We start from the raw sequence: 12,336 nt of genomic DNA, 5'->3' as shown, positions 1-12,336 counted from the left end.
AAAGTCAGCTCGATAAGGCACCACATACGAAAACAAACGCTCCGAATGTACACGAAGTCATGGGATAATAAGATCAACCCACTTGTCGGTGGAATAGGACGTTACGGCGTCGATCTGTACACAAAATATCCCACTACGAAACACATTCTGTTCAGCCACAGGGTCAAGAGGCCGGAGGTCCCAAAACACCCCCCTCCTAAGCTGACACCCTCTCACTACTTCGCACCACATAATATTTCGCACACATCCCACACTGCAAATACTTGTATATATGTACATGTCTATTTATTCATGTTACAGGTCTAACCACCACAGGGACGCACGCGAGGAAGGATGGAGAAAAGAAATTCAAATGACGAAGACAACACAGCCATATAACAAGAGACGACTCAATCCACCTCCTCGCCCCGTCAGTGACAAGGGAGTGGACAGGAGTCCAACCACCAGAAGCTACATACTAACCATACTATTATTCAATTATTCAATTATTCAATTATTTCAATACCGGTACTATGCCTTTTTCAGTTATATATTTCCAGTTATTGTTTTTCAGTTATAAAGAACATCCAGGACACGAAGCTCGCACTCTATTACGATCGAGATGTGTATAAAGGTACATATGTATAACTAGCTTAGAATTGTTACAGATTGCACTGACAAGTGTGTGCCAAAAGCACCGCAACAACGGGACGTCACCAGGCGAAAAGAAGAAGCCCCTTACCTTAAAGGAGACTTGGCACCAGGGACCGCCAGCTACTGGACCAAGGAACTGACCTGTGGTCCAAAGTTCAGACGCTAGTGGACCCGAGCCACACCCGGCAGTGACAAGAAGGACTGGTCCCCATAATAATTGACAAACGCAAGGAAAATGATCATGATTGTATAACACATATTCCCAACTAACACAACCTGTGTACCAGTCCGGTCCACGTCCTTGCATGTGCTATCAAAATATGTCAGATTTTACATGTAGGCTCTTTCTTTTTTCGCCTATGTGGTTTTCCCTGACCCGTAATACCACGCCTCGACACTACCTTACCAACACAAACCTTGCCTGGTAACGCGTCTAATGTGCAAACAGGCAGGTACTCCTGCAGTACCTTTCCCACTCCACCCTGCTATCTCTTTCCTCCTTAAAAATTAATAGTATGTCGGAGGCAATGTAGATTAGTGTTAGTGTCGCTTGCTACGCGGGGGGGGGGGGAGTATAGGATAAATGCCTTTCTTCTCATTCTCGCAAACAGGAAATGCAGAACTGGCTAACAGAGCACAACGTACCTTACGGAAATGTTATGTTCAAGACTGAACTTGATGAACTTATAACGATCAATAATCCTCGAACTAAGAGCTATATTCTGGACGGTCTTTTACATGAATACGGGCACCCTGCTCTTCGCTTGCCGGCGTATCAACCAAATCAAAATATGCAAACGCTAGACCAACCTCAACAACAGCTCACGTACTCTGGCGGCAGCTGCTTACCGCTCTGGCTCTGGAGATGGGTAGGTGTGGCCTGGGGACTCCGCGGAGAGACTCGCACTCAAGCTCCCCATTAAATGCACCTAGAGCTGTTATTTGATTGCGCAGGCACTGAGACAGTATCGTAGCACCATCTTTCAGCAGAATAGCGCTCGTCTAAACCCGCCACGTGTCTTCATAACTGTCTGCATGATGTTGATGTACTGCTTTAGTCACGAAGATCCCCGATCTGTCCCCGATAGAACATACTGTATGTGGGAACACTCGTACATCAACTCCGTCCCAGTGCCATTATCCAGGACGTCAAGGGCCAGTTGCAACTGCTGCGGGCCAACTTGCTCAGAAAGGGTTACTACACCTGCATGGCATCCTTTCTAATTATAATTAGAAAGGCGGAGCAATACCCTACTGACAAGTGACCAGCAGTCTGCTCGTACTGCCAACTTCGTTGTACGTTTCACTTGATTTTGTAATCACTGAAATGAAATCATATAACCTCTCAACACGAGAAGTTCAATTTAATTTCCCCCTCTCCCTCTAGGTGATAACCTTTTTGTCACTGAGTGTATGCCCTATGAAGTTAGAGGTATTTAACGCGTAAATTTGAGACAGTTATTTAGGAACACGAATGCTTGAATTAGAACCAATAATTATTTACACAGGAAAACGAAAAGTTAAAGTTAGACAATAATGAGATGCGATTATGGTAGTATTTTACACTGCCAGTCATCACTTCGGCTGCTTTCAACATTGTTTCCTGTAACACTGTTTGCAAATTGTGTGTCCTGGTTCGAGCATTTGTAGCGGCAGCATGAAGGTTCCACTTGATAATTCAATCCTGTCCTAAAACGAATAGTATGCGGGCTTCATTCAATGAAACTGCTTCTTCTCCCTCAGAACTTGCAGACATACTGTTTCAGAGTTAAGATCACTTTGTCAACCTCATCTGTTTCATTACCATCACTTTAGTTGTTCAAGTCCACTTCCTCCAACGTTTCACCCAACAACGAAAGTATCTGATTAGTGGATGTCATTATAAGTTGTACAAATTCACCAACAACAGCCACAGTTTAAACCTTGCACACTAAACACAAGCATACGACAATACTTGACAAATGACAATGCTCGAAATGTTATAACACCGGTACTCACAAACATGCACTGTCGCGCCTAATAATGGACTGAGGATCTTGGTTTACCAATATAACGTAAGTAACTGACATCTTCCCTTCTTAACGGCCTGTTTGAAAGGTATAGGGAGTTTCAAAAGTAGACGTCTTGTAACATTCCAACAACAGGCAATATACTACGGAGGTGAGTTTCGCGCTCACAAAGCGAGTAACCGCGATTTAAACAGGCACGTTTCACCTTGTTCAAAGGCTTCTTATGGGCATCATCCTTTTCGTCAACAACTTATACATCAGCACAGTTCAATCAAATATAAACGATTCAACGTCGCATGCTCTTCGACCTTAATGAATATCAAAGCCTCAGATGAAAATTCCATTGAGAGTTCAACAGTATATGATACTAACCACGCAATACTTTAACAGTTTTGTAGCAATATGATGTCATGAGCTATTTTTGTCAAATAATATATTTGGATAAACATATAAATTATGTTTTTGGGTGTATACGATTGTTGGATGCGCTTGTGAACGGTTGGCTGTTGAGAGAGCTCTTGCATTATTGTAGTGATAAAGTAGTTAAAACCTATTGAAATAGCTTAATTTTGTGTGTTTGTGATTCTTTTAGTGCTATTTATATACTGGTGTTTAGTGCTTGTTGGTAGAAATTGGGAGTAGTGATATTGATTTAAAACTAGTAATTCAGCTGTTGTTCAGTAAATTACGTTTTCTAGGTTAAGTAGGATAGCTAGGTATACCTTGTTTCGAATTTAGCTTTAGGAAATTCTTTAGGTAATAATATTAACTTTAAAAATATGTGTAAATACTGTATCTGTAGGTTCGTTGGTATAATGCTTACAAAGGCAGATTATCATAAGGATTAGTACCGTAATTTCCGCCGCAATTTTCCGGCATATCGTATAGATATCCGTTCAAACTATCATGAAGGTTAATTAAAGGTTGATTAAAAATCACGATTCACCTGTAAACTTCGATTTAAAAAGAAGTTTAAAGACATTACAGGGTAATGTCACTGGATAATTACGGTACATAACAGTCTTTGGATTGTTGACGATTGTTAATACCGCACATTCCGACGAGATCAAAGAGTACGGGCTGCATGCACATGGTGGTTGTGTAAACAAATACAAAATCAGCTGATCACTTTATTCCGATAATTTGTAGCCTAAGGTCCCGGCATACTTTGTACTGTACTTTGCACCTTCATTCATACATCGATTGTTGTTTGACAACCCTTGTCCCGTTTTCCCTACGGGGTGGGTATGAGGTGAGATGAATCTCTCGTGGCGGATTTTATGACCGGATGCCCTTACTGACGTCAACCTCATCAGAGGAGTTAATGAGATGAAATGAATGACCAGATATATGATAGAAGGGAGAAGGTGAAACCCGGTGCCGGCACATAGCCTGCTCCTGTCGAATAGCACCAAGGGGTCTGCTCAAGGCTTAACATCTCCATCCGACGGACGAGTCGCCATCAACAGCGTCATATGCCCTCACTCCATATGAGCACTGCGAAGAGGTTTGGAATTTAATCCAGGCTTTTGGCACGCAATCTAGTGATTAGAAATTGTATACCACCACCTCCCGTACCCTGCCGGCCAACATTCTGATGGTGAAATTTTTTTCGAACAACGGGACTCTAACTGGCTAACCTCGGTGTCAGACCTTTTATACTTCAGCCCCTTAATGATCATGGCCACCAGGCGGGCATTCATACATCGATTAAAAGTTAATAATTAAATTCCTATAGGGCCTATCGTAATAATATTGCAGTTCAAAGCCCCGGCGTACTTTTGACAGAATTTATTGTAGACAACCTCTTACTTTTTCGGCATTTAAGGACACTTATATTCCCCGTCACGCATAGTAGGGAAAATAGTAGTAATCCCCCAGCGGAAAAATTCATATAACCACATATTAGTTTAGAATTGTAGTGCAGATACGTTATATTTAGTACAGTATCTTACCTGCTATATTCGTGTGTATCTTTGTGTGTGTATCTATTAGAGCATAGTACTTATAATAATCTGTCTTAGTATTTTAGCTTTGTTGGTAATCTTTGAGTACAGTAGTTCGTGCAAATTTCAAACTTGCAATTTCAATTTCTGTTTGTGCTTTGTAGTGAGATACGGTACCGGTATTGTAATTAGGATACGTCTGAACGTAGTTAAAATTATTGTAATGTACTGTACAGTAGTATACGAGTATTATCTTACTATAAATTAACGTGCTTATTTGATTATTGTAATTTTTTTGTGTAGTATAGTAGAGGTATCTGTAGAAACTCTCTTACTAAAATTCTGTTGTTGTAATTAGGATAGGCTTAACTGCAGTATAGAATTGTGTAATCTTGTGTATTCCTTTCGGTATTCAGTAATTAACAGCAGTTTTTATCTGTTATGGTGTTGTAGGATAAAAATAGAATACGACTAAGTAGTATTGTAGTGTAGTAGTATATTAATTACCTTATTGTCGTGTGATTTTTGAGTACTATCCTAGACAATATTTCTTGTCGTTTATTTTGTTTTTTCACAAAACAACTTATTTTTCAATTTCTTTTCATTTTTTCCCGTAAAGAGTGGCTAAAGAGTGCATGTGTAGAACTGTGGGTGTGGCAAGGCATTGTGAGGTATGAGGGAGGAGTTGGAAAGTTTGAGGGAGATAATTAGGATTCTCACAGAAGACAAGAAGGAAGGTAGGCCTCCCTCAAAATATGTACAGGTTACACCAGGTGTAAAAGAGGGATGGGAAGGAAAGGGGGAATTGTAGAAGACAGATGGTCTAATGTCCTAAGGGGAAGGAGATTGCAGGCTAAGGGCTCTATTCAGGATCAGAATTCAGGACAGTTGTCTGTGAGAAATCGGTACGAGCCACTCCAGGTAGAGCAACAGAGGGAAGATGAGGAACAGGAAACTGTTGCTGGGATGTGTGGAAGTAGGAGGAAGGGAAAAGTTTGACAAGGGAAATGTACAGTAGAAGGTAGGAAAAGACAGGTGGAACAGGGTCATGGGAGAGAGAAAAGGGACGAGGAAGTAGCTTCTGCATCTATCAGGAAAGATAGGACTGACCAGGAGGGGAGGGGATCAAAGGAGGTGGAGTTGAGGCTTTCATGGGGGATTCCATAGGGAAAGTGTGTCAAGGAAAGAGAACTAGGATAGAGTGTTACCCAGGTACTGTTTCACGTTGGTACCAACAACGTAAGGCAAGCTAATATAAGTACCATCATAGTTGGGGATGTGTGGGATCTGGTAAATGCAGCACGGGTAAAGTTTAAGAAAGCGGAGATAGTTATCAGTGGGATACTGTGCAGGAGGGATACTGACTGGAGGGTGATTGGGGATTTAAATGAGACTATGGAGTGGGTATGTGGGAAACTGGGAGTGAAATTTTGAGAACCTAATGGGTGGATAGGAGACAGGGATATGCGCTCAGATGGCCTTCACTTAAACCGCAGTGGTACGCATAAGTTAGGAAATTTGTTTAGAAGGGTAATAGGGAGGTACATTCAGGGAAACGGGGTTGTCTAGGGAGCGGTGATGAGGGTACAGAGATCTGGAAGTCAAGTAAGGATGACATAAAAATGTTAGTGTTGAACTGTAGAAGTATTGTAAAGAAAGGAATAGAATTAATTTAATAGATATATATTTATCAGATATTGTAATAAGGAGTTGAATCATGGCTGAGAAATGATATAATGGATGCAGAAATTTTCTCCCGGAACTGGAGTGTGTATCGTAGAGATAGGATAGGAATGGTGGGAGGGGGAGTATTCATTCTGGTGAAAGAAGAATTTGTAAGCTACGAGAAAGTTAAAGATGAGAAACATGAAATTCTAGGTGTAAGGCTCAATTCTAAAAATAATAGGCAACTTGATGTCTTTGGAGTGTACAGACCGGGAAAGAGTAGCGCTGACACGGATTCAGAATTATTTGACAAGATAATCAGCTATGTGGGAAACGACATGGAAAGAAATGTGATTGTAGCGGGAGATCTGAATGTACCAAATATCAGTTTGGAAGGAAATGCGAACGACAGAAATCATGACCAACAAATGGCAAATAAGCGAATATGGGAAGGACAGCTAATTCAGAAAATGACGGAACCAACTAGAGGGAAAAATATCCTGGACGTGGTGCTGATAAAACCAGATGAGCTCTGTAGAGAATCCAAAGTAATAGATGGTATTAGTGATCACGAAGCGGTTTTTGTCGTAGTTAAAAATGAAAGTGATAGAAAGGAAGGTTATAATAGTAGGACTATTAGATAGTACCATATGGCTGATAAAGCAGGCATGAGGCAGTTTTAAAAAAGTAATTATGTTCGGTGGAAAACGGTAAATAAGAATGTAAACAGAATCTGGGATAGGTTTAAAGCAAGTGTTGAGGAATGTGAAAATAGGTTTGTAAGGAATGGTAAAGATCCACTATATTATAACAGAGAAGTAAAGAGACAAAGAAGGAGGTGCAGGCTGGAAAGAAATTGAGTTAGAAATGGCTGTGGAAGTAAGGAGAAATTGAAGGAACTTATTAGGAAATTGAATCTAGCAAAGAAGTCAGCTAAGGGTAACATGATGGCTAGCATAATTGGTGTTCATATAAATTTTAGTGAAAAATGGAAGGGTATGTATAGGTACTTTAAGGTAGAATCAGGTTCAAAGAAGGACATTCCAGGAATCATTAATGAAGAAGGGGAGTGTGTATGCGAGGCTCTTCAAAAGGCAGAAGTATTCAGTCAGCAGTATGTAAAGATTTTTGGTTACAAGGAAGATGTCCAGATAGGGGATGTGAGTAATACTAAAGAAGTATTCAAATTTACCTATGATAGCAATGACATTTACAGTGAGATACAAAAGTTGAAAACTAGAAAAGCAGCTGGAATTGATAAGATTTCTGGTGATATACTAAAGACAATGGGTTGGGATATAGTACCATATCTGAAGTACTTATTTGATTATTGTTTGGTTGAAGGAGCTATACCAAATGAATGGAGAGTCACTATAGTAGCCTCTGTGTATAAAGGAAAGGGTGATAAACATAAAGCTGAAAATTACAGGTCAGTAAGTTTGACATGCGTTGTATGTAAGATTTGGGAAGGCATTCTTTCTGATTACATTAGACATGCTTGCGAAATTAATAACTGGTTTGATAGAAGGTAATTCGGTTTTAGGAAAGGTTATTCCACTGAAGCTCAACTTGTAGGATTCCAGCAAGGTATAGCAGATATTTTGGATTCTGGAGATCAAAAAGACTGCATCGCGATTGACCTGTCTAAAGCATTTGATATGGTGGATCATGGGAGACTACTGGCAAAAATGAGTGAAATTGGACTAGACGAAATAGTGACTGAATGGGTTGCTATATTTCTAGAAAATAGATCTCAGAGATTTAGAGTAGGCGAAGCTTTATCTGACCCTAAAATAATTAAGAGGGGAATTCCTCAAGGCAGTATTATTGGACCTTTGTGTTTTCTTATATACATGTATATACATGTATATACATGATATGAATAAAGGAGTGGAATCAGAGATAAGGCTTTTTGCGGATGATGTTATTCTGTATAGAGTAATAAATAAGTTACAGGATTGTGAGCAACTGCAAAATGACCTCGATAATGTTGTGGGAAGGGCAGTAGCCAATGGTATGATGATAAACGCATTTAAAAGTCAGGTTGTGAGTTTCACTAATAGGAAAAGTCCTCTCAGTTTTAATTACTGCGTTGATAGGGTGAAAGTTCCTTTTGGGGATGAAGTATCTGGGTGTTAATATAAGGAACGATCTTCATTGGGGCAATCACATAAATGGGATTGTAAATAATGGGTACAGATCTCTGCACATGGTTATGAGGGTGTTTAGGAGTTGTAGTGAGGCTGTAAAGGAGAGGGCTTATAAGTCTCTGGTAAGACCCCAACTAGAGTATGGTTCCAGTGTATGGGACCCTCACCAGGATTACTTGATTCAAGAACTGGAAAAAATCCAAAGAAAAACAGCTCGATTTTTCTGAGTGATTTCCGACAAAAGAGTAGCGTTACAAAAATCTTGCAAAATTTGGGCTGAGAAGAACTGGGAGAAAGGAGACGAGCTGCTCGACTGAATGGTATGTTCAGAGCTGTCAGCGGAGAAATGGCGTGGAATGGCATTAGTAGACGAATAAGTTTGAGTGCCGTCTTTAAGAGTAGGAAAGGTCACAATATGAAGATAAAGTCGGAATACAAGGGGACAAATTGGGGCAAATATTCATTTATAGGGAGTGGAGTTAGGGATTGGAATAACTTATGAAGGGAGATGTTCAGTAAATTTTCAACGTCATTGAAATCATTTAAGAAAAGGCTAGGAAAACAACAGATAGGGAATCTGCCACCTGGGCGACTGCCCTAAATGCAGATCAGTATGAATTGATTGACTGTTATAGTAAACATATGATACATGCACGTCAAGAAAGTTTGGAATATTGTGGGATTAGGCAAGCTCTATGGTATCGCGTGTGTAGTCCTTTTGGAAGTGGTAGAGAGCAATGTATACACACAAGTGATTCAATTGCTTGTATTTCTTCTTATTTTAAAAATCTTCCTACACTTTCAGGCTGCCTAAGACAAAGAATACACTAAAACAATTTCATTAAAAAAATGTAAAGTACCTACCTTATAAGTCTCAGACTGGCGAATACAAGTGGTGTCTGAGTATCGAAAGAGAACCTCCGAGCGCTTTCAGTCCCCAGTCGGCGAACTCCTTGGAAATGATGCCGAACGTCTTCATCAGCTCTATCGTCTTCTTAGGGACTGAAGCCTCTCGCACCGATCAAGAGACCCCTCACTTCCACGTCGTCCAGATCGTATTTTTTCTCGTAACACGGCACTGTGGGCAGGTAGATAGACTTCTTTTCTCTATGTGCTTCTTCTATTGGTCGGAGTGTGTTTCAAATCTTACTGTGGGTTCTAATATAATATATCCCTTTTCCCTTTAATAGCGGTCATGTCTATCCTTCTCGTGCTACCATTTGCTCTGATGCCATGAACTTCCTCATGCACTTGAAATCCTTTCTCACGGAGCGTCTGTGCTATGGACGACCGGATATTGCGATGTCTGGTGTTTCGAAGAGCTTCACCGAAGGCACAGGAACCCAAGACGTGAGTCTCACTGCATCTTCTGCAGTGGTTACCATCAAGAGACCTTCCCGGTACAGTTCTTACAGTTACAACGTTACGTGTCATTTTTAGCTCGTCTCTCCACTCCGTGCTAGAAAGGCCATCGTCGTCGCTAACCCAGCAGATTGCCCTACCTACGGTGTTGAGCCTGGGGTGAACTATGCCATTTCAGATGAAGACTGACACTAGTGTATACTAGTGTGACCAAGCCAGAATTGTGGAATTTAGCAACACCGCCTGGCAAAGCCCACTCGAATTCGCCTGCGAAGCAGTCTGATAGAGTGACTTCATGTGCTGATAAAATGACAATGGCGCGAGATATCGAATTATTAAAGTTCACAAAACCATTGAAAAGTGCAGGCAAAACAATATGACTGCGACATGCATATCAAGACGAGTTATCTGATCTTCTTAAAAGAAATGCTGCGCAGTAGCACTGGCCCACTAGTTGATTCTTAATACTGGTTTAAGTAATTGAAGTTATGCAGTTATTCGATCTACTGGAAGTGATTCATTCTTGAGTCACTGTTCATTATTGGAGCTACCGTTAACTCTACAACTAACGATCTTGTGAGAGTTTATTTCAATCATTTCAAGGATAACCCACCTATACTTCAGTTAATTCAACCTAAAATTACTCATTGAGTTACCGGTGTCCCTGTGTACCATACGGCAAGTAACCGTGTCCTTTTTTAAGATTTATCAGTACATGTGTGTAATGCGTTTGTGTACTGTATGTATGATTACCGACGGATAGATCTGATGTAATTTCTGTCTTTTTAGTTTGTACTTACTATTTGAAGACTTATATCATAGTCTTGAAAACTATACAGAAGAGATTATGAAATGGTTTTAACTGTTTTACAGAAAATGTCCATACATCGTGAATTCTTATAACGGACGAAGAAGTAATTCATTTTTTGGAAGCTGAGGCCGGTGATGATGAAAATGCTCTCACCCTGGATGAAGATGACAAACTGTTCCTAAGTGAAAATTTTGTATCAAGACTGTAAGATATATTTGGATAACTTATTCAACTCGCCTAATCTGCAATTTATTCTCGCGGGAAAAAATCGAATGCTTTTGTAACAGTTCTCATAACAGAAAAAAATATGCCAATAAACTCCCCATAGGACAAAGTTATGAAGACAGGGGAAATTCACGTTCTGGCTAGTACAGTAATTGCATCTCTTGCCTCAAGTAGATGGAGAATAAGCCAGTGTACCTAATGTACAATTTCATATCACCACTTGAGGTAACTACTGTAAAACGGTGCGTGCAGGGTTCCCCTGTCCTGTCATGGTTACTAAGTGTACATCTCATGGATCAGGAAAACGTAAGTTACGAAATTGGGTGCAATGCAAACACTACTACCTTCAACTTTTCTTTAATCTGACACACATTGGAGTGCATAATTTATGTGCAGTGTACCTTCTATTGGCCAAAATTCAGAAGTATTGTTGACCTCACTGGAATTTCGCCAGTGTATCGTTCGGGAATTGATCGGTGATTATTCCAGCAGAAAAAAGTCATTACCCATCATAGTAAACACCAGAAAGAGGTGCTCAAATCAGATCAGTAGATTTACTGGCTAGTAAATGAACTCCTGCGGGACTAAATTCCGGCATCTCTGTGTCTCCGAAACCCGTCAAAAGAAGCTAGTGGGACATGAAAACAATGGCATTATTATTAAATATGAACAATGAAGGAGTCAGCTGGACTTCAGGAAACAGTGAAAGTTTAAGGTTTCTGGCCGTAATGCAGTGTTTTTAATGACTAAACAAATAGCTAAAAGCAATCTTCAGTCTCCCTAACTCCTAATTCAAGGTTAAACCTTTGCTTCGAAACCAAATGTCTAGCCTTGACCTTCATACCGATGCAAAGCTGGGTACATCCAAAATACAGTGGCAAAACTCTGTATATCTGAATGGCATGATTCTATTTGTACGGGATATTATGGCTTTATATTTCAGAGCACTCCACGATTAATACTAGGCAGATATAGGTTAATTCTTAAGTTTCATCTTCATCGCGCAAGGCAATAAGAAATTTGAGGTTTCTTCCACTTGCTGAAGATTTTGCTTACATGGACCTTCTCAGTTTTGCAGATGGACGGCTCAATAACAAATAACATGCCGTCTGATCTCGGTCAACTACAAATTTAATCTAATAACAATATGCCACTTTATAAAATATACACATGGTCTTACTTGAGAATGTGATATACTCACTTCCATAGTAATACTGGTCCACTGTCTTGAGCCAGCCGACATCATCGTGAGTGTGGGCCACGATGTGAACATTGAGCTTGCCGGGCACGGGAACAGGGCATGACTGCGAACATGGAAACATGGTTACAGATGGTAAAAGTACAAAATAAAAGTAACTGGGCTCAATAACAGTTACCTGAGCAAAAATACAATCAGTTCAATTACTAATTACTTTTTCCTAAAGTTCGTCCTTCCTTCCTTCCTTCCTTCCTTCCTTCCTTCCTTTCTTTCTTTCTTTCTTTCTTTCTTTCTTAATACGTTTACGCACCAGGGCTGGTTTTCACTCGGACTAAGC

At 40.2% G+C, this 12,336-nt stretch overlaps 1 protein-coding gene across 1 annotated transcript in view; it reads right to left on the bottom strand.

Annotated features, from left to right (window-relative positions):
- The window catches only part of LOC136871761 (lysosomal alpha-mannosidase), a 195,518-nt gene that overhangs the window by 170,185 nt on the left and 12,997 nt on the right, over positions 1–12,336 (bottom strand). The window contains exon 2 of the mRNA XM_067145327.2: positions 12,003–12,105. Within this exon, the coding sequence (XP_067001428.2) occupies positions 12,003–12,105 (103 nt within the window). The remainder of the gene's footprint in view (positions 1–12,002; positions 12,106–12,336) is intronic.

This window comes from Anabrus simplex, chromosome 4 (assembly GCF_040414725.1).
Source record: "Anabrus simplex isolate iqAnaSimp1 chromosome 4, ASM4041472v1, whole genome shotgun sequence".
In the NCBI taxonomy this organism is placed as follows: domain Eukaryota; kingdom Metazoa; phylum Arthropoda; class Insecta; order Orthoptera; family Tettigoniidae; genus Anabrus; species Anabrus simplex.
This window is presented reverse-complemented; position numbering and strand designations above follow the sequence as displayed.